This window comes from Cydia pomonella, chromosome 20, assembly GCF_033807575.1.
Source record: "Cydia pomonella isolate Wapato2018A chromosome 20, ilCydPomo1, whole genome shotgun sequence".
Taxonomy (NCBI): Eukaryota; Metazoa; Arthropoda; class Insecta; order Lepidoptera; family Tortricidae; genus Cydia; species Cydia pomonella.
In genome coordinates this window covers 11,790,348-11,811,459 of record NC_084722.1, presented here as the reverse complement: position 1 = coordinate 11,811,459, position 21,112 = coordinate 11,790,348, and the positions used below count along the sequence as shown (strand labels likewise).

Genomic DNA, 21,112 nt, shown 5'->3' with positions numbered 1-21,112 from the left:
GTTGAACAGCAATTATCGGTTTTTGGTTGTCATTTGGGATCGAAATTGATAGTTTTAACGATGCCTAAAACTATCCATCATGGGGATACCATACTAAAAAAAGTCCGGCAAATCATTCGTTCTCGTTCATTAATGAATGAAGTGGTATAAAAGCAATCGAATAAATGAAATTAAAAAAAACAGCAGTCAGTGTTAAGCTGTTGTATGGGGAGGGTGTAGCAGCCGTTGTGAGAACCGATTGAAGTGTTTTCAGTTAGAACCATGTCTAACAGGACCGGAACTTTTAAGAATCCATTCCAAAGACCATGGATGTCGGAAAGTGGCGCAGCGGCTGCAGCTGGGGGCTCAGGATCAGTGGGAATGAAAGGAGTCGTTGCCGGCGGCATTACTGGTGGCATTGAAATTTGTATTACATTCCCAACGGAATACGTAAAAACACAACTGCAATTAGACGAAAAAGGTTAGTGATAACCGGTCACGTTATTAACAGGTTCACCTTCATTCATCAATGTGATTATAACCTTCGATAACGTAATAATAAACATTGTTGATTGACCTATTTATATTTATCCATGTGTGGATATTATGTTTCTTGTGGAATTAACGACGGCTCTAGAAATAGAGATGGCTATTAGTTTCAATTTAACGCCTTTCCGTGGCTTACATACGACGGAAACCTTCATATAGTTCTATTTGTGTTTATATCGAATGGCAACTAAAAATATTTCCATCGTCGATAACTTTTTCCTACTCCTACGCGATAGTACTCGACTCCACATTAAACATGTGGACTTTGCTCTTAATATTATTTGCGTGTCAGAAAACCTACAACACGAAACGAACGACGCTCAGTCAACTCAAGGTCGCGTCTGTCTTGTTTATTATTTAAATCCAATGCATATTTAATACTAGTCGGTTCATCACAGACTAACCACCTGTTTTCTGCGGTCAGCAATCAAAAAGGAAAATTTTCTCAAACATTTGTTGACTAATTAGAATCTCATTAGAAACCATAGCCATGCATGACATAATTATCATGAACCTTTACTACTTTATGTTAAGGTTCAAATTGTTAAGGCAATATTGTTTGTAGTGGTAAATGCTGTTCTGTTTTTGTTTTCATTAATTTAATTAGGTATTTTATTCTTCCATTTTCTAGAACTATTCTGAAGCAGTAAGGTGTAATAGCTTATTAAGAAAGATATCTGTGGCTCTTAGTGATAGTGAGGATAGAGAAAACATAGTGATACATAGCTTAAGTTCACCGTGTTTTACTCAGTGTAAATGAGAAATAACTGTTCCAGTTTTTGTTATATAAAAAACAGTGTTTCATGAATATTATTATTAATGACATGCAAATGTTGTCTGCCAGTGGCTTTCAGAATTAAAGTGAACTGTTATTGATCCCTTATAATAATATTTTTTGAATTAAAGTTGATTTCATTTTCTTAGTTATAATAAACAATAATTTGCAGACAATCTTACACAGATACTAAACTCCAAACTAAGCATAGCTTCTACTTTGGGGACTAGGTGACAATATACATAACTATACAGATAAATACTTGCTTAGATACATAGATCAGCATTTCCCAAACTATGGGTCGCAACCGACTGCATCATAAGCAAAATTTGAGTGGGCCCTGGAACATAAGGCAATATGCTGCCCGATTGGGTTAACTACCAGTACCGGTACTAATAATACTTCATGCTCCCTATTTAAGACGACCGAGGTGGGCCCTGAATTTGGCAGTTTTTGTTATGTGGGTCAGGGCCCAGTCAACTTTGGGAACCACTGACATAGATAACATCCATAACTCATGGACAAATATTTGTGTGTTCATAACAAATAAATACCCTTACCTGGATTCAAACCCGGGACCTCCTGCTTCATAGGCAGTGTCACTACCGACTAAGCTAGAAGGTTGTTCTACTGTTAATCAATCATTTCTATTTGTATGCTGTCAGTTTACTCTTATTTCGAATACAACTGTAGCTACGGCAAACACACAAACATGCTTGATAACTTTGGCATTACATCATCATAAGAGCTGTTATCATGGCATGTATAATCAAAGGATCAATACTGTACTCTTTATCTACCGGCTCTACTCTATCAATGTACAGGCAGATGCAGAGAGAGGTGACTCCCCTGCATAGACTGATTGCATGCAGGGGGGGTCACCTTTCTCTGCAGCTGACTGTACATCTCATATGAATAATATAATATTATGTATCTGTATCATATTGTGGATCCCGATAATAAGGAATCAACCCGAAAGAATCTGTCATTAAAATTTTAACCTGTTTTCAAAAAGATAAGTTTTAATGATTTTTTTTGAAGATTGATCCTTTTCACTAAACTATTTAAAATTTTGTATATAATTATTGCAACATAATATACTTCGTATTCTTACAATTAGCACATCTATATATCAGTGATTTGTATGATTTAAGATGCTAAATAAATCATATATGAATTAAATATTAAGCATTTAATACATCTGTCTTAGATACTCTTATCAACTTATCAAAAATGGTGACACTTTTATGATAAACCAGTGAAGTATTTGTTTTCTTGACCTGATATGTTTTTTTTTACTACACACAGGTTCAACATGTTTCATTCACGATGCTGCCAGCATGTACTCATATTACACAAGCAGTAAAGTAATAATTTATCGATCAATGATTATTTTTATAGACTAATTTATAGGATAAAGTTTATCTGATAATAAAGATATATATATATCTGATGATAAAGGTCTTTTACAAATTATTTATTAATTTTCTAATAAATAATTTGTAAAAGACCTTCCGAACATCTACATTACATTTAATTTCAAAGTTTATAGTGCTTCAACTTTGGGTAATGGACAAATACAGTGTTCAAATTTTAAATAACTCTCATTCTATTATTACTTCACTGCATGTTTCAATACTCTTAGTTATTCAACGTGACAATTGTTTGAATTCTCCCACAAAAGCAAATTGATAAAATATAACCGCTACGCAATATTCTCTATTCGTCACTCGCTCGCACGCGTTTTCTCTCTACGTAAATCTAAAAACAGCGAGTTTATAACGACTTCCTATGGTATACCGTAATCAATCATGGATGTTTAAATGCCTGTCGAGGTCGTTGAACTCCGTAAACTTGCTCTTGACCTGGTGACTGATAATCGTAATCTACTTACGAGATATTAATTATGACAAACTCGTGAGATACGCGTGAGTAACACGGGTGTAATCTGTATGTATACTGGGTAGATCTGAGTAACCCGATGAACTTTAACCATAGATTTCGATAACAAATTGGAGAAAAAAAGTTATACAAAGTACAGAGGAGACAAACGCTTAGGTTGGGAGATATTCTTTATTTTCACATACCTATTATGAGCTGTCTATTTGTATTACCTTAGCGCAGCCTTAAAAATGAAGTAAGTACATGTTATTTTTAGTTTACGATTGATAAATTTGTACTTCTCATTCTCGTAAAGTTGGTGTTTTAAGTCGCGTGTAAGCGGCATAAAGTTGCTTTTTATGCTCTAGTGCATACCTAGAGTAAAATCACGGCACATGAAATTGCCTCGCGCGTATGCTCGCTCTGTGTGGACCCGGCTATTCCCGCGCGTTTGCCTCGCTAGACAGTTCGTTCAGTGCCGACCCGCCTATTACAAACTAGAGGTACTTAACGAACCATATTGGTGTATTTCCAGGTGGTACCAAGAAGTACACAGGCATCGGAGACTGTGTAAAGAAAACCGTGCAGGGCCATGGTTTCTTCGGGCTGTACAGGGGGCTCAGCGTGCTGCTGTACGGCTCCATACCCAAGTCTGCCGTCAGGTGAGACCCTATATCTTGTTAGTTAACCCTTATTAAGGCATTGGCGATTTAAGGTTGAATTCGGATGTCAACTGCAACTGCGTAATTGTTGCGACATTAATGCGGCGGCGTTGTTGAAATTGACAGATGCAGTGGCGACTTCTACGCTGCAGCAGTAAGTGTGAGGCCACACTGCTGCGTTGCGTTGCGTCGCGTTTTTACGCCGCAGGTGTTTTACATATATTTTTTATGACATGCCACATCAAATGCGTTGCGACCACGCGACGCAACGTAACGCAACGCACCAGTGTGGCCTGCCTGGCCATAATGTAGCAACAGTATCGCAGCTGCAGTTGCCATCCGAATGTCACCTTTACTGACCATTTACAGTAGGTACTTAACATGTGTTCTTCAATGAGTAAGACTGAAATTCTATTTTCATTTGAACTGTCAAGACTCGAGGCTTTAAAACTCGGCCGACAAGCTCACAACACGAATAGAGTCAGACCAAGATAAGCTGGCAGCAATTTTGATAGCCCAGACGGTGCAAGTGTCAAGTAAACATCATAATTTTATAGAAGTTTGACGTTTAAGATAACCCATGCACCGTCTGGGCTATCAAAATCGCTGCCATCTTCGTTTTCCTATCTTAAACCTAAACTTCAATATTAATAGCAAAACCACCACACCACCACCAATTCTTACCACTTAACTCAGATGGTTGGAGGACTACTAGTAGGAAATAACTTAGTTTGGAACCAAATTTAGTTCATGTAGGTACTTATTATAAATAATACCGAGCGTTCGACAAGCATGCAGTCAAACTATCAAGCGCACCATCGTCAAACAATCAATCTTTTAAAATTTAACATATCCTTCATGCATATGCGCCTTAGGGAGGCGCCTAACAACATCAACCGTAAGATAATTACACTTTAAAAAATACAAAAAAAAAGACTAACCCCCTTATTCATGAACGTGTACTAAAGTTACGATGCCGCTAAAAATCGTTTGTCCCTTTCCATCATACCAATACGTCGGAAAGGGACAAACGATTATTAGCGGCATCGTAACTTTAGTACACGTTTATGAATAAGGGGGTTAATTTCTAATTGGCTGTTTTTAATGATAGACCAATTATGTTATCTGATTTATGTTATCTGAAACCAGTTGTCTGATTTTATTGATAGACCAATTATGTTAACTTCTCGCGGTGTTTGCCTATTTCCCCGCCTAAAATTATTTGCGAATGTTAAAAAGTACCAAGACGAAAGTAGTGTTTCGTGTTCGGAGCTACGGACACGTAAGTACATGAATATTTGACTGTCAGAAATCGATTTCGGGGCCAACGTCAACAGCCCGTCTACGGCAACTAGGTCAATGGGGTGACTATTTGGGATAGCTAGAATTAGAAAAAATCTGATCTATAGTATAATAGTCACAAATATCAGAACAAATTTAAAATAATAATAATAATTTGTTATCAGGCAACATAGTCTGAATTGAAAGTAAAATGGGAAAACCCATCGCATCTAGCAAGATCTGTAAATAAAAAAACATTTGCTAGAATTTTTATCCAAAACTGACTAAAATGAAAAAAACGACAACAAACTAAAAATCGGTCCAGAGACGATTAATACGATTATGCTTATTACAAAAATTCATTGAAGGCAGTGAATGTTTGGCGTGTGTGGAAATAGACTAGTGACGTACGAGTAAGTATTCCAATAGCGTGTTATTTACGTACTGGACACACCTCCAGTGGCGATTGGCCAATTCGTCCTACAAACTAAACAAATAAACCTTCAATACATCACAATGTAGTAAACTGGGTTAATGGCAATGTTGATTATACTTATCTCGGGCGATTGTTAAGGACTTGTTGAGAGTTAAACGTAGCTGAATTTTGGGATTAATACTAGTTTAGGTACCTATAGTTAGTTGATTAAGTTGACCGTATACGCGAAGAAAAATACGCTAGTCTGAAACCGCCCTTAAGCCACAGATGAAAAAGCACGCGACCGGCGGCGCAGCGAGCGGTAAATCAAGGCACTATTTATCAACTTATAAAAAAGGTCATTCGAAAGTTTCTAGGAAGCAATACATAATAATATATATAATAACTAGCATCTATATCGGAAGTTACCCACTATTACTTAAGTGTAACAACGCTATTATAATTATTCCGGCTGCCCAGTTGTGACCTTTCGCGCGTTACCGTATAACAATAACGCGCGCCGACGTGTGTTTAATATGATCACGGAATTGAATAGGTACAGCCGCAATCTGACCGCTTAGCATGACTCGTCTGACATATCGACGGGACTAAGGTGTTCATAAATACAGTGGAACTTTTTAAAAATATTCAAATGCCCTTCCTTTTTCCCTTTCAAGTCCAAAATCTTGTCAAAAGGTTGTCGGAACGAGATTACTCTATAGCGATAAGGCCGCCTTTTGTTTAACTGTGTCTTTATGTATTATATGTGTTTCCTTGCACGTTTATTTTGAGGTAGTGTTGTAAAGATTATTTGTATTGTATTGTAATATCTCGATAACTTCTAGCATCCTCTCGAGGTGACTAAGCCAGCGGAATCTTGCTGACTTTAATATTGGTCGACTTTAATTTAGATCAATGTGGAGAAGTTTATAAGGGTAGACCAGCTACAAGCTCTGTCGTCGCTTTTAACTCCTGCGTTTAAACGTGGTTTACACACATACTCCACGTACCTACAGGTCGGTAGAGCAGGAGTGAAGCTCTGCCTTTCCGACTATCTAAGCGACCCACGTATACAAATACGAGAGTTCTATAACGCCCTACAATAAATTATATATGCTGGTCTTCCCCATATTGACCTTAATCATCTAACGACACTAGAACACGCGGTCCGTAGTCCAAGGCATTTAATTCGCACCATATCGTGTTTCAGCAAAGTATCGCTATCACCTAACGATAACAAGTTCATTATGTCACAATGGAGGTTACCCGACGACGTGACATGACATGATATCTGATGATATTGACTGACATTCACCGATGTTTCCGTTATGTTGCTTTGTAAATACCGAAAAACCTTCCACCTACAGCTATGGCCCAAATGTTCAACGAGTAATTAAGTATCAATACCAATCATATTTTTGGTATTTCCTGAGTTCTTTCTTCCTTTTGTGAAAATGACTTGCTTTTAGCTTAACAACCACTAAATATGACCATGACTCAAAAGTATTAGGCCAAATATGATCACATGATTTCAAGATGAGACCTTATATTATTTTCAGCTCGAAATCTTATAATATTACCTGAAGTAAGACCGGATACTTTTTAAGGTACCGTAGTCAGCTAGGATCTCTTATTCCCTTATAGTTTCGCCATGTCCGTCTGTCTATCTGTCCGTCCGTCCGTCCGCGTCTTAGCTCAATGACCGTTACTGCTAAAAAGCTGCAATTTGGCATGGATATATAAATCAACCACGCCGACAAAGTGGTACAATGAGAACTAGGAAAAACTATTTTTAGGGTACCCCAATTTAAAGTGGGAATGTTTTGTTTTCGCTTTCAATCCTATAGCGAGGGGTGACGTTGCTGGATATAGTACGGTCGCCAAGCCGCTCCGAGGCCAGATTTAATTGACTCAGCTCGGCCTTACCCACAACCGGTATCAATGTGTTCGGACAGTTCTCCTGATCACCGTACATGCGGTAGTAAAGCGGAAAAATGGTGGAGGGGATAGTAATGACGTCACAAAGATGGCGGCCGGACCTATTCTTTTTGGCGGTGTATCTCGAAAACCACTTAACCGATTTTAATCATCGAGGTGTCAAATAATAGCTTATATTATGGAGATTATTTCCTTTTCTACAAACATTTACGTGAAACCTATAGGAAAAAAAATAATCACAAAAAACAGTTTTTTTATAAAATTATTATTTTTTATTTTGTAAAAATCTCCGTAAATATTAGCATTTCGCAAATTTTGTTTAATATAAAACATATTGCTTCATTATCAAGGAATATAATGAGCCTTAAAACATACAGATCGAGTAATAAACAATGAAGCTACACTCATTTATTTGCGCATGGGTAACGATAACTGGCTTTTACCGGTCGAAACTGTGGTGACTGTTACGATACGTATTGAATGGAATTTATAGAGTATCGGTTTTAATTACTGAAATTATAATTAAAATTATAAAAACCAGACACAATAATGTTACCTTACTTCGACGTTTAGTCTCTTTTTTCGTCTTAATCATAGGTAGGTACATATTTCTTTTTACTTAAAAATTTTATACAGGGTGAACTTTTAACCACCAGTCATACTCTGCGCAGCGACTTTATAGGTCATACTTAACAACTTTTACTATGGGACCAATTCCGAAATCGCGAAAAAAATTTTGACTGTCCCATATAAAGGTGCGACCAACTTTACCAGACCAACACTTTTCCAAACTGAGCTACAGCTGTCCGATGAAGTTAAGTACTTAGGACTAACTCTCGACAATAAACTCAATTGGAACAACCACATCAACAAACGGATAGACAAGGCGGGAGTTTTCTTCTGGCAGTGCAGAAGGATGATTGGTAAGAGGTGGGGACTCAACCCGAAACTTACCCTCTGGCTCTATAAGACGATAATCCGCCCCTTACTCTGTTACGGTGCTCTGGTTTGGTGGCCAAGAACAAACCTAGGCAACGTACGAGACAAACTACAAAGACTTCAAAGGCTCGCATGCGCGGCCACCACTGGCTGCACGAGGTCTACCCCGACTGCAGCCATGGAGGTCATGCTAAACCTTCCACCGCTGCACCTACACATACAGCAAGAGGCCAGTTTCTCAGCGGTAAGGTTACGAACCCTCAAGATATGGTCTAACATCACAGGAGCTCTTCACACAAAATGCCTGGAAAAGGTGTATGACGAATTTCCAGTGCTTAGGTCAAGCACGGACCGGATTCACAAACAAGCTATCTTCGATAAAAGGTACAAAATACAGTTATATGAGGACGACAATCATGAAGGACTCAATCCCCGGGAGCTGAGAATCTTCACTGATGGGTCCAAAACAGACAGCGGATCGGGCTCTGGAACCTTCTCAGAAGACCTGAACATGTCGATCACCACTCCGCTAGGAGCCCATAACTCGGTATTCCAAGCTGAGTGCATGGGCATCATAAACGCGGCGGCTGCCATCACTGCAAGGAAGGTAGTAGGATCCTCCATCCGCATACTCTCCGACAGTAGAGCAGTCTTAATGGCTCTAAATAGCCATATAGTTATATCCAAACTTATACACGAATGCCACGAACGACTAATGGAGGTATGTCATAATAACAAGATCACCCTACAATGGATCAAGGGACACAGTGGATCCCGAGGTAACGATGCTGCGGACGAGCTTGCCAGGCAAGGATCGAATGCGGGGGCGATTGGTCCGGAACCGATTCTTCCGATACCATTTAGCAAGGTACGCTCAATGCTGCTGGCACGTACAGGGAAACTACACACAGAACACTGGCTGAACCAGACTGGATGCAGACAGGCAAAAGAAGCCATGCCGGGCATCAACGGAAAACTCACAAGGGCGCTCCTGCAACTAGGGAAGGTCCGACTGAGTATGGTAACCAGTGTCATAACAGGTCATGGACTATTTAACAAACATCTTTTCACAACAGGTGTCACAGACAGTCCCCTGTGCCGAGGTTGCATGGAGACAGAAGAAACAGCCTCTCACGTGGTGCTGGAATGCAGCGGAGTGACTCCATACAGGGCTAAACATCTCGGATCTCCGAGAGACCTCCCCGAGGTCCTACTCAACATCAAAGGTTTGATAGGATTCCTCGAGGAGCTGGGCTGGCAGGACTAGCCCACCCCCAACATATCACGCAAAATAGGCGCAAGTCGTCGAGTTGCGGAAAAATCGCCCGAATACAATATTTATTTATTTATTTATTAAGGAGATAACACAGAAAACATACATGGCATGAACAAAAAAGACTTAAATAGCATAAATGTCCTTAACTACAGATGCTTCCGTATACGTATCTCACGAAGAACCTAATACCACTTAATACTTAAGACTAACATGCGGTTTACAACATTGAAAGTGTTAAGAGATACTTAGTGTATAATATACGTATGCACATAAACTAATTACTTATATGTAACTAAATAGGAAGGAAAAGTTACCTAGGTATATATGATCTTATTTCTATATAAATTTGTGACTGCTGTCTTGAACTGGGCGCGGGATTTTGAGAATAGATCGATCTCGAGAAGAGACTTATTGTAGTGGTCGCACATTCTGTATACAGGTGCACGTTTTCCGGCGTTAGTCTTTGTCTTCGGTAGACTGAAGAGGTGTGTAGACCGCGTTAGTTTGAGAGGAGCGCGAAAGTATATTTTGGATAGGAGACTTGGACAGTCTAAGTCACCTGCACATACGTCACGTAGCATGACTGCGTCGGCGATGCAACGGCGGTCCCGCAATCTTAGCATGTTGTATTTATTTAAGAGCTCATCATAGGAGCACCGTGGATTCTTCAATCGAATATTAAGGCGTCGTAAGAATTTTTTTGTATCATTTCTAGCTTATTGCAGTATACATTGTAAAAAGGGCTCCATGCAACTGACGCGTACTCAAGATTGAAACGAACTAAAGTTTGATAAAGGCAAGTCAGGCTGAGCTTCTGTTTGAAGGGTTTAGTGACGCGCATAATAAAGCCCAACATTCGGTATGCTTTTTTGAGAATGTGGTCGATGTGTGTGTCTAGTGTCAACTTCGTATCAAGAATAACACCTAGATCTCTAATGTTGTTTACTGTTTCAAGGGAGTATTCATTTAGTTTATATGAATTTCGTAGTACGTTGCTTTTTCTAGTGAAAATGACATGTTTGCACTTATTGTAAGCCAAGGATAACTTATTAATCTTACAGTAATCATCGAGTCTGTTTAAATCGTCTTGAATTAGTTGAACATCTTCGTTAGTGTGAACTTTTTTTATAAATTTTTAAATCGTCAGCATACAACAGAAAGTTACAGTTCTTGAAGCACAGTGAAATATCGTTAATAAACAAGACAAATAAGAATGGGCCAATAATTGAGCCTTGCGGCACGCCGGAAGTTACAATTGTAGATGAAGAAGCTAATCCGTTAATAACTACAGATTGAGTGCGGTTTTGGAGGTACGACGCGAACCACCTGAGGAGATTACCCTTTATTCCGTTGTAGGATAATTTTTTTAATAGTATCAGATGGTCAACTTTGTCGAACGCCTTTTGAAAATCTGTGTAGATTGTGTCAATTTGAACATTTTTATCAAGAGTCTCAAATAAGGTATTAACGAATAGAGTAAGGTTAGTAGACGTCGATTTACCTTTGACAAATCCGTGTTGCTCTTCTAGGATATGGTTTTTTAACATTTTAGATATACGACCGTGAACCAATTTCTCAAAAGTTTTGGGAATGCATGACAAGATGGAAATAGGCCGGTAATTTTGCACATTGTCTTTAGCGCCTGATTTGTGTATAGGCGTGACGTGTGCCATTTTCCACCGATCCGGGAATGTGCCGAAATTCATGCATTTGTTAAATATTATACAATACAATACAATACAAGGTGCGACCAGACCGCAGCTTAAAAAACGGTCACGATACGGAATCGCAGTGACGCGTCGTATGCGTACCGTTTTTGACGCATGCTCCCCACACCGCTGTTTAAAAAGTTGTGTGGTAGGGCACAGCCAGTGGGTGTCATTCCAGATCCAAATTTTCTTGCGTGATTCGGCATTGGTCCCATAATAAAAGTTGTTCAGTATGACCTGTAAAGTCACTGCGCAGAGTATGGCTGGTGGTTAAAATTTCATCTTATACCTATATTCGACACAAGTAGTAAGTACTTACAGACCAACTATGATACACATTTTGCCTGTATAGTGATACATAGTGAATAAATTAAAACCTGATTTAAAAAATAAAACAAAAATAACAAATAGCATGTCATTTAATTCAGTAATCACTAATCAGTCTTAAACAATGAACATCATACTTTTAGATTAGACAACAAAATGTATATTTATACTGTGTTTCGACTTGAAAGATTTTACTGCTTTAAAACATAAGAAAAACCTACCAACCAAATGTATAAAAAAAAATGTTTTTTGTGATTATTATTTTCCTATAGGTTTCACGTAAATGTTTGTAAAAAGGAAATAATCTCCATAATATAAGCTATTAGTTGACACCTCGATGAATACAATCGGTTAAGTGGTTTTCGAGATACACCGCCAAAAAGAATAGGTCCGGACGCCATCTTTGTGACGTCATTACTATCCCCTCCCACCATTTTTCCGCTTTACTACCGCATGTACGGTGATCAGGAGAAACGCCCGAACACATTGATACCGGTTGTGGGTAAGGCCGAGCTGAGTCAATTAAATCTGGCCTCGGAGCGGCTTGGGGACTACTAATAGTAAAAGTTGTTCAGTATGACCTATAAAGTCGCTGCGCAGAGTATGACTGGTGGTTAAAAGTTCACCCTGTATAAATTTTTTAAGTAAAAAGAAATATGTACCTACCTATGATTAAGACGAAAAAAGAGACTAAACGTCGAAGTAAGGTAACATTATTGTGTCTGGTTTTTATATTTAACTGGGGAAGTACCTCCACCTTACAGAAAACCGCAGCCAAATAACACTTGACCCTACTCATAGTGTTGTGTTCCTGCCGGTGAGTAAGGTTGCCAGAGCTCAACGAGGGGGGTGGGGTTAGGGTCGGCAACGCGCATGTAACTCCTCTGGAGTTGCAGGTGTACATAGGCTACGGAGACTGCTTACCATCAGGCAGGCCGTATGCTTGTTTGCCACCGACGTAGTATAAAAATAAATAGTATAAATAATTGTCATTATAATTTCAGTAATTAAAACCGATACTCTATAAATTCCATTCAATACGTATCGTAACAGTCACCACAGTTTCGACCGGTAAAAGCCAGTTATCGTTACCCATGCGCAAATAAATGAGTGTAGCTTCATTGTTTATTACTCGATCTTTATGTTTTAAGGCTCATTATATTCCTTGATAATGAAGCAATATGTTTTATATTCAACAAAATTTGCGAAATGCTAATATTTACGGAGATTTTTACAAAATAAAAAAAAAAATTTTTATAAAAAAACTGTTTTTTGTGATTATTTTTTTTCCTATAGGTTTCACGTAAATGTTTGTAGAAAAGGAAATAATCTCCATAATATAAGCTATTATTTGACACCTCGATGATTAAAATCGGTTAAGTGGTTTTCGAGATACACCGCCAAAAAGAATAGGTCCGGCCGCCATCTTTGTGACGTCATTACTATCCCCTCCACCATTTTTCCGCTTTACTACCGCATGTACGGTGATCAGGAGAACTGTCCGAACACATTGATACCGGTTGTGGGTAAGGCCGAGCAGAGTCAATTAAATCGTGTTTCTAGAGGGCTTTTGAGATTTGGCGACCGTACTAATAGGTCTTTCAAAATGAATAGGGGTCATCAAGAAAACACTCATTTTTGATAAAATTAATATTTTTGTAAATAATCGGCGACACAGCCCGACGGCAACAAAATGCTTCGATATAAATAAAGTTATATAGCTTGACATCGTTACATGACTGCGTCGAAATATTCCAATAAGACATAATATTGTCGAGTAACATGCTCGTATTTGTACAAAACATTTGTATAATTATCGCCGATATGCGAAAACTTCTGTCGTCCTTGGCAACCGTGAACAAAATCTGCCTGATAGACCAACAAGGTTTACTTACAAAACAAATTATATGCTGTAAATAACATGTTCAATGTTTTGCCAGACAGTGACAATGAAAATGTATTTATTTACAATGAAAAAATCCCTATTTTTAGTTTAAGATTATTTATATACTTAACAAAAAAAATCCTAATCGCTTTGCTCAGGTCTTACTGTTAGAACAGATTATAATTCAGTAATTAAAATCACATTATCGTCATGTTTATCAGTTCAATACCATTAGCATGAAGGAGCCCACTGTTTACCAGTTCACCGGACCTAATTGGTCGTCAGTGTGCCCTTTAACGTCTGTAGTCCACAACCTAGACGCGAAATTAATTTGGAGTACTCTGCCGCATTGTCGCTTAACAGCTTAACTCATGATTTTTTTTTCAGAATGATAGAGAACCGAGAGGAAGTCAAGTTTTCTAACACAATAATGAAACCATAAATCGGATTCCTATCTTTTTCAGAAGTAAAATCCGAAAAAATAACTTGTTACATAAAGGCAATACATTTAAAATTTGTATGAAACTTCTTCGACACTTCGCGCCTACATTTTTCAACCGACAAAATTGGCTTGCCAGATATCGATATAATCGATATCGATATTTTACCGGAATGATCCGTTATATATTTCAAAAATATTTATTCCCCAGATTTGGCGTATTCGAGCAAGCTAAACTATACATGGTGAACGACAATGGCACCCTCAGCAACACTGGAAAACTGGCGTGCGGGTTGGCTGCCGGCGTGGCCGAGGCCGTGTTCGCGGTCACCCCCATGGAGACCGTGAAAGTCAAGTTCATCAACGACATGCGGATGGAGAAGCCCAGGTTCAAGGGCTTCTTCCATGGCGTGAGGACTATTGTTAAGGAAGAAGGTTGGTAGACAAAGAAGTATTTTATTTAACATGGAATGCACTAAACCAAGTAGGAGTTGGGGGACACTTAACTCTAACCAAACTAAGTAGCAGTTGGGGGACACTTGACTCTAACCAAACTAAGTAGGAGTTGGGGGACACTTGACTCTAACCCAGCTAGATCAATGTTGAGAGATACACCAGACATCTACAATCCCCATTTTACTTGTAGTGAATGTAGCTTAAAAAGACTTCTTTTATTTGACCACTTAGGCATAATTAACATTTATTACAAAATCACAGAATATTAATTCAAGTGATGTGGGCCTAGCGGTAAGAGCGTGCGACTTTCAATCCGGTGATCGCAGCTTCAAACCCCTGCCCGTACCAATGAGTTTTTCGGAACTTATGTACGAAATATCATTTGATAATTACCAGTCGCTTTTCGGCGAAGGAATACATCGTGAGGAAACCGGACTAATCCCAATAAGGCCTAGTTTACAGAGGGTAAACTAGGCCTTATTGGGATTAGTCCGGTTTCCTGGTTGGAAAGTCAGAAGGCAGTCGCTTTCGTAAAAACTAGTCTACGCCAATTCTTGGGATTAGTTGCCAAGCGGACCCCAGGCTGCAAATTACAGCTGTTTCTTCTTCATTTTTTTGTTTTGAAGTCCAGAATCAGTAAATCCCAGTAGTAGCAGTAGTAGATGTTCCTATATATCTGTGAACTATACTTCACCAGATAGATTCAAAGTAATCTAACCTAATTCCATAATGTTGTTCACGTTCAGGTGTTGGCGGAGTATACAAGGGCGTCACGGCGACAATAATGAAACAGGGCAGTAACCAAGCCATCCGGTTCTTCGTGATGGAGTCTCTGCGAGACTGGTACAAGGGCGGCGACCGCGACAAGCCCGTGCCTAAGTACATCGTGGGGCTCTTCGGTGGTATCGCCGGTAAGTACATCATCATTTTAGCCTTTTATTTACTGCTGAGCGTAGGTTCTCTTCGAGTAACCCACTTGTTTTGGACATAAGCTGATCTCGTCCAGAAATGATCCACTGCTGGGTAAAGTTGACAGATTGAATCTTAAATTAAAATGTAACTTCTTGTTGGTTGATGCTAAGGTGTTACTGCCTCATCACCAAAAAGCTTATTCAAAAACTCTTAAAAAGTATTATTTAAAATAATACTCAATAGAATTACTTTTTCGAAAAAATCTGCACCTGAGTCATGTCTATTCATGTCCATAATAGGTTTTTGTTCGGAATCCCGCGGTGTGGCACCGTACGCGCCGAGCACTGCTTATCACCATGGAATTAGAGACCTACCGACAATGTCCTATCTTTTACCCGGAACATAACAGGAAAATCGCTTTATTCGTAGTAATATATACATAACATATGTTTGTCTTGTTTAGTTTTGTCTGTTTTATGTTAACCTGTTTATGTGTAATAATGTGACATACATACATACAATATATAATATTACAGGCAGTCTACTTACTCAATTATTTAACTATCTATGCGTTACATATATTGTTATTATGACTGAATACCAAATACAATAATGCTTTATCTACGAGTAAAAGCGTAAGCAGATTTAAATCATATCATCTATTTGGTTATCTTTACATGTAGTTGACATGCGGGCTGCTGATAAGATGGCCCAAATGCACGACTTATGTTTGTGCTCAACAAACGTTAAAGGCTTATGCAATGCTCGTATTTATAGAAACTTGCATTTTGTAATGTTCCCAATCCTAGGGTTGTATAGATGGCAGCACCATCTCTCTCGCTATATCGTAATCCCGTAACAGATTCGTATTTCGAATGCAGTGTGAATTATTGATATAACCGCATACGTAAACTAGGTACGTAGGTTTTATTTTAGTGCTATAAAACGATTCTGAAAGTTTTTTTTTTAATTTAGTCTTAACTACCAGAGCGTAATTAATTTTCAATTTTTTTTCGAGCGGCAATGTATTTCGTACATCGTTTTGTGACAGTTGTGACGGCGCGTCATTAAATTGGACGTTTTGAGTTAAAACTAGGGCTCGCGGTCGTGTCCGTGATTCGTGAACCCGTAGCCGTGCGCCCGGGTTCGTGTTTCACGGCAACGGTTTTCTGGTCCGTTCCACACGTGACATTCGGCTACTTGAAATTAGGGTACGTGAATCCGTGTAGATCCGTGTAGGCGTGATCACGGCTTCACGTATCTTAAGAACACGCCGGTTCGGTCCGCCCGCGACGTTGAGTGAAGATACGATGCGGTCTCTAAGAGCTACGAATAAAAATGTATCGTGAGTTTTTTATTCATAGCTCTAATTCCGTTTCATTACTTTTGAATTAAAATTTATTTCCAATAGTAAGTCCTTTTAAATATTAATGAGTAATAAATGAATAGAACAAAACATTAATTACAATGAATAGCTACTTTAATAAACGGGTTGCTAAAATAATACCACAACACTGTGTGTCAGGAGACCAACTGTGATGTCAGGAGTAACTAATGACAATGAATGTGAGTTCAAAATTCTAAACTGCCCCCTCGGGATTAAATAAAAAATACCACGAATTGTAAAACAAAACATCGCGGTCACTTCTTTCAACTTCACGAACAAAAGGTAAAGCCCACAGCTACTTATGTATATTGTTTGTTTCATTTTGTCTGCACGTGCAACTGCACTTCTTATCTACAAAAAAAACCCGGTATGTTGGCTTAGCTTGTTAGTCATACAATAAAACACTCTAACAATAATATGTCATTATTACCTTCAATCTACAAATAAACAGTACTCTTTAATGTGCCGAAAGTCCGAAACTGATAAGAACTGCAGCTGCGTACTTTTTTTTCCGTGGCCCCGTACATGTGTTTTTGTTGAATTTGTTTACCTGTATTACCTTTATCATATCTACCGAAGATTTGCAGAAATTTACCCTTTTGTTTCTTTGAATTAGGATTGCCTTGTTTATATTTAGGCTACGTTATATTCTTTGATAGTAGCAAGCTTTTACAAGTATGTTTCATTAATTTCATTAATACTTAACAGAATAAAATGTCTTCTTTTGATTTAATAATGACAACCAGTAGCACAGCGTTGCTTAAGTTCATAATTATAATGATACTTACTACGAAGCTGATGGTCCCGGGTTCAAATCCTGGTAAGGGCATGTATTTGTGTGATGAGCATGGATATTTGTTTGTTGTTTGTTTGTTTGTGTTGTGTTTTCTATGTATTTAAGTATTTATAAATATTTATATATTATATATATCGTTGTATAAGTACCCTCAACACAAGCCTTATTGAGCTTACTGTGGGACTTAGTCAATTTGTGTAATAATGTCCTATAATATTTATTTATTATTATTATTTTAGTGCAATGCAACGAGCAGGTCGCTAGTTTTGACTAAAATCAATAGCTGGTTATACAAAAAACAGAACAACCCCAAATTATTTAGATATAACCATTATATTCAAATCGATGCAAAAAATACAATTTAAGTTTAATTCACACTAAATGTTTGTCCGACGAACGTCCCGTATTCTATATACTAAGTGGTAACTCAATTCAACAATACCTAGTCCTTATTTATTTTTCTCCCGGGCGTGTCGAACATACGAGACGTGCGATAAGTACCTATCCAACGGAACCGAGCCCGAAGCTCCGCACACAAACGCAGGTACGGGCTACGTATCATGGCGTGTCACGGTCACGGCGTGTCACGTGAATCCGGACGCGAACGCAGGTACGAGGTACGTACCTTGCCGTGTTCGTGAAATTCGTGATCTTAGTACCGCCGGGCTTAAGAACCCGTAGCTACGGATCGGCGTGTATCACGGATATCAGGAGCCCTAGTTAAAACAAAGTAGTGCTGAATTATTTTATTTGGCCAAAAAACTACCCATTGGTTATGCGGTCATATCAAAAATACACGTTGTAGAAGGTTGCTCTTAGAGATGATCAAAGACGCCTTGTCTATCTAAGATGGCAAATAGTAGAGAAATCGGTACAGGTACCGCAGTGTCGTGGTAGCCTAGATGTCCAGGGCGTTAGCTGCGATATCTGAAGATGCCTGCACGAATCTGGGCTATAACCGCAAAAATCGAAGTTCGTTAATTGCGAGCATTTTTCTCTGTCACTCTAATTACGTCTTAGTGAGAGTAAAAGAAAAAGATCCCCGCATTTCGGGCTTTGCGGTAGGCCCCCTGGCAGTAGTCACTTTTTCTTTAGTATATGACATCTATTTCTGCTTATAATTGATTGATATGATGACAAGGTTGCTCAACCGATATTGATATTTTGTTGAAATTATTTAGTTGCTATAAAGCTCCTTTGCCAATTGAAATTTCGTCTTATTTGTTCCGATTGTGTTGAAATTTGATATACGAAAGGACTACGCCGAAAGACCTATAAAAAGGCCTGTTTTGTTTTGAATCTCTATTTTGTCAAATCAGAATGGTATTTTTCTTGGCAAGTTATGATTTGTGGGCAGCTAAAGGTCAATCAGATTGAAAAATGTCGCTGTAATCTCAAATTTTGAGTAACACTTGGGTTTCACTTGCCCCGGCGTTAGTCTCTCTTCCCCAATTACTCACTAAAATTATTTATATTCTTGTTGACAGGAGCCGCATCCGTATTCGGGAACACACCCATCGACGTCGTCAAAACCCGCATGCAGGGCCTCGAAGCGTCCAAGTACCGCAGTACATGGGACTGCTTCATCAAAACCTGGAAGTCAGAAGGCCCCCTCGCCTTCTACAAGGGCACGGTTCCTCGCCTGAGCAGAGTGGTGTTCGATGTGGCTATCACGTTCACTATCTATGACAGTATCATGGATATGTTTAACTATGTGTGGAAGTAAGGGGTTATATTGTGGGGTACGCCTGGTATAAGTTACATCAATGTATTTTAGCTATTCTGGCTATGTTCTGTCATTATCAGTTTAATCACATCAAGATAAAGTGAAAGATAAATGATATTCTAAAGTATAATTTAAAATATAATTTTATTAAGAGCAAATCAACGATACAATATATTATCGTTTCTTTGATAGTGATGAATTAAAATTCCAAAGAAAACTACACCATTGTTGTAACTTATAACAGTGATAGTGTACACATTTTTTGGTCTCAAGAGCTCAACGCGAGACTAGTGATTCTCTATCCAAACATTTTTATGACATTACAACACAATGCTTGTAGTTAAATGCTTTGAAAGAGTAAGGGTTCCTTTTGATGTGTTTTTCCCGGATGGGTACTCTTATTACTCTTAACCCGATACAGAATGCTTTAAAACGGACTCGTAAGTTTGATTTGAGCCTCTTATAAACGGGTGGTAGTAGCTTGCACTTGTTGTTGATATATTTATGGAAAGTAAGGCTTACTGAGACACGGGTCTTTTGATTCTACAATTATAATTTACGTGACAAATATTTAATCCTAAAACAATTTTTTTATTACTATATTGACTTACTTGTGACAAAAGACCATTAGGAATTGAAGAATCGTTGTAGGATATTGCACTAGTGCTTTCGGCGGTATTTAGCTGTCCGCCCGTTTATAAAATTATAACTTTGGAAATAGTCACTGTCACATTTGGAGAGGACTTAGTAGTTATCGAATATGCTAAAGAGAGCTAAATGTGGTAGATGATATGTTGTAACGCGTATAGTGAAAAATACAATATTATCATTTTTATCTTCCAGCCATAACGCCTAAGTATAACTTGTCAATATGAGGTTTTTTTTACACAATAGATTATTCTTATATAATATTGTATTTTTTACTATATTTTGTGATAAAACATGAAGTTATTAGTCATTATCTGCGTAGTTGTACAAATGTTCATGCGCTTGACAGATGTAAGTGAAATGTAATCGCGTATAGTAAGTGTTATTTTTTTGTAATATCATCGAAAGTATATTTTTGTAGGTGTACAGATATAAACAGTTTATGGTGTTGACCGTATTTATTACTCATGACTTTCAGCAGGGTTTCTTGTTTCATGTATTTTTTGTTGTTTCTTTGTTTTATAAAAGTCTTTGATTATGTGGTAGCGAGGTTTATTACAATGAAATGTATTTTGTATTTTACGAGTTATTTTTTAAAATTTTATGCAGAGACATGGCATGTGATAATTTATGTTTAAAACAAAACGATATACATTTGCAGAATGTATCCGAATTTGTATGTATTGTGATGTTTTTATAACTACAGGTTTTTATATATTTTTTAACGGAACAGTTTCCTAATATAAATAGTTATAGGTATGTACAAATGATGAATTCAACGACTACATAACGATATTAGAATCGTTTAATTTTAAACCATTTATTAGTACCAATGCATTTCTTTTTGTACTCCTTCATTTCTGATCCTTTAAGACCTCTAGAGCACGAAATTTGCGAAATATCCCCTTTTTATCATCAGAATACCTATTGGCAAATCGAGAGGTCTTATTCGGACATTCCATTGATATCTGCTTTTAATTACAAATAATTATATTATATTATTGTTTTCATAATGTTGACATGTTGCTATTATTTATTTATTTTCGTTTTTATGAAATTAAAATTGTGAAATGAAACTTGTATTTATTTTAACCTTTTTGACGGCAATGACGGATATATCCGCACTGTAGGT

The 21,112-nt window shown here is 38.0% G+C and overlaps 1 protein-coding gene across 1 annotated transcript; it reads left to right on the top strand.

Moving 5' to 3' along the window:
• The first annotated feature begins 174 nt into the window (after positions 1 to 174).
• On the top strand, positions 175 to 21,056 carry LOC133529016 (putative tricarboxylate transport protein, mitochondrial). Its single transcript, XM_061866597.1, has 5 exons — positions 175 to 460; positions 3,720 to 3,846; positions 14,267 to 14,490; positions 15,258 to 15,422; positions 19,094 to 21,056. The coding sequence occupies exons 1-5, from the start codon at positions 262 to 264 to the stop codon at positions 19,330 to 19,332; spliced, it is 954 nt and encodes a 317-aa protein (XP_061722581.1). The 5' UTR covers positions 175 to 261; the 3' UTR covers positions 19,333 to 21,056.
• The last annotated feature ends 56 nt before the right edge of the window (positions 21,057 to 21,112 follow it).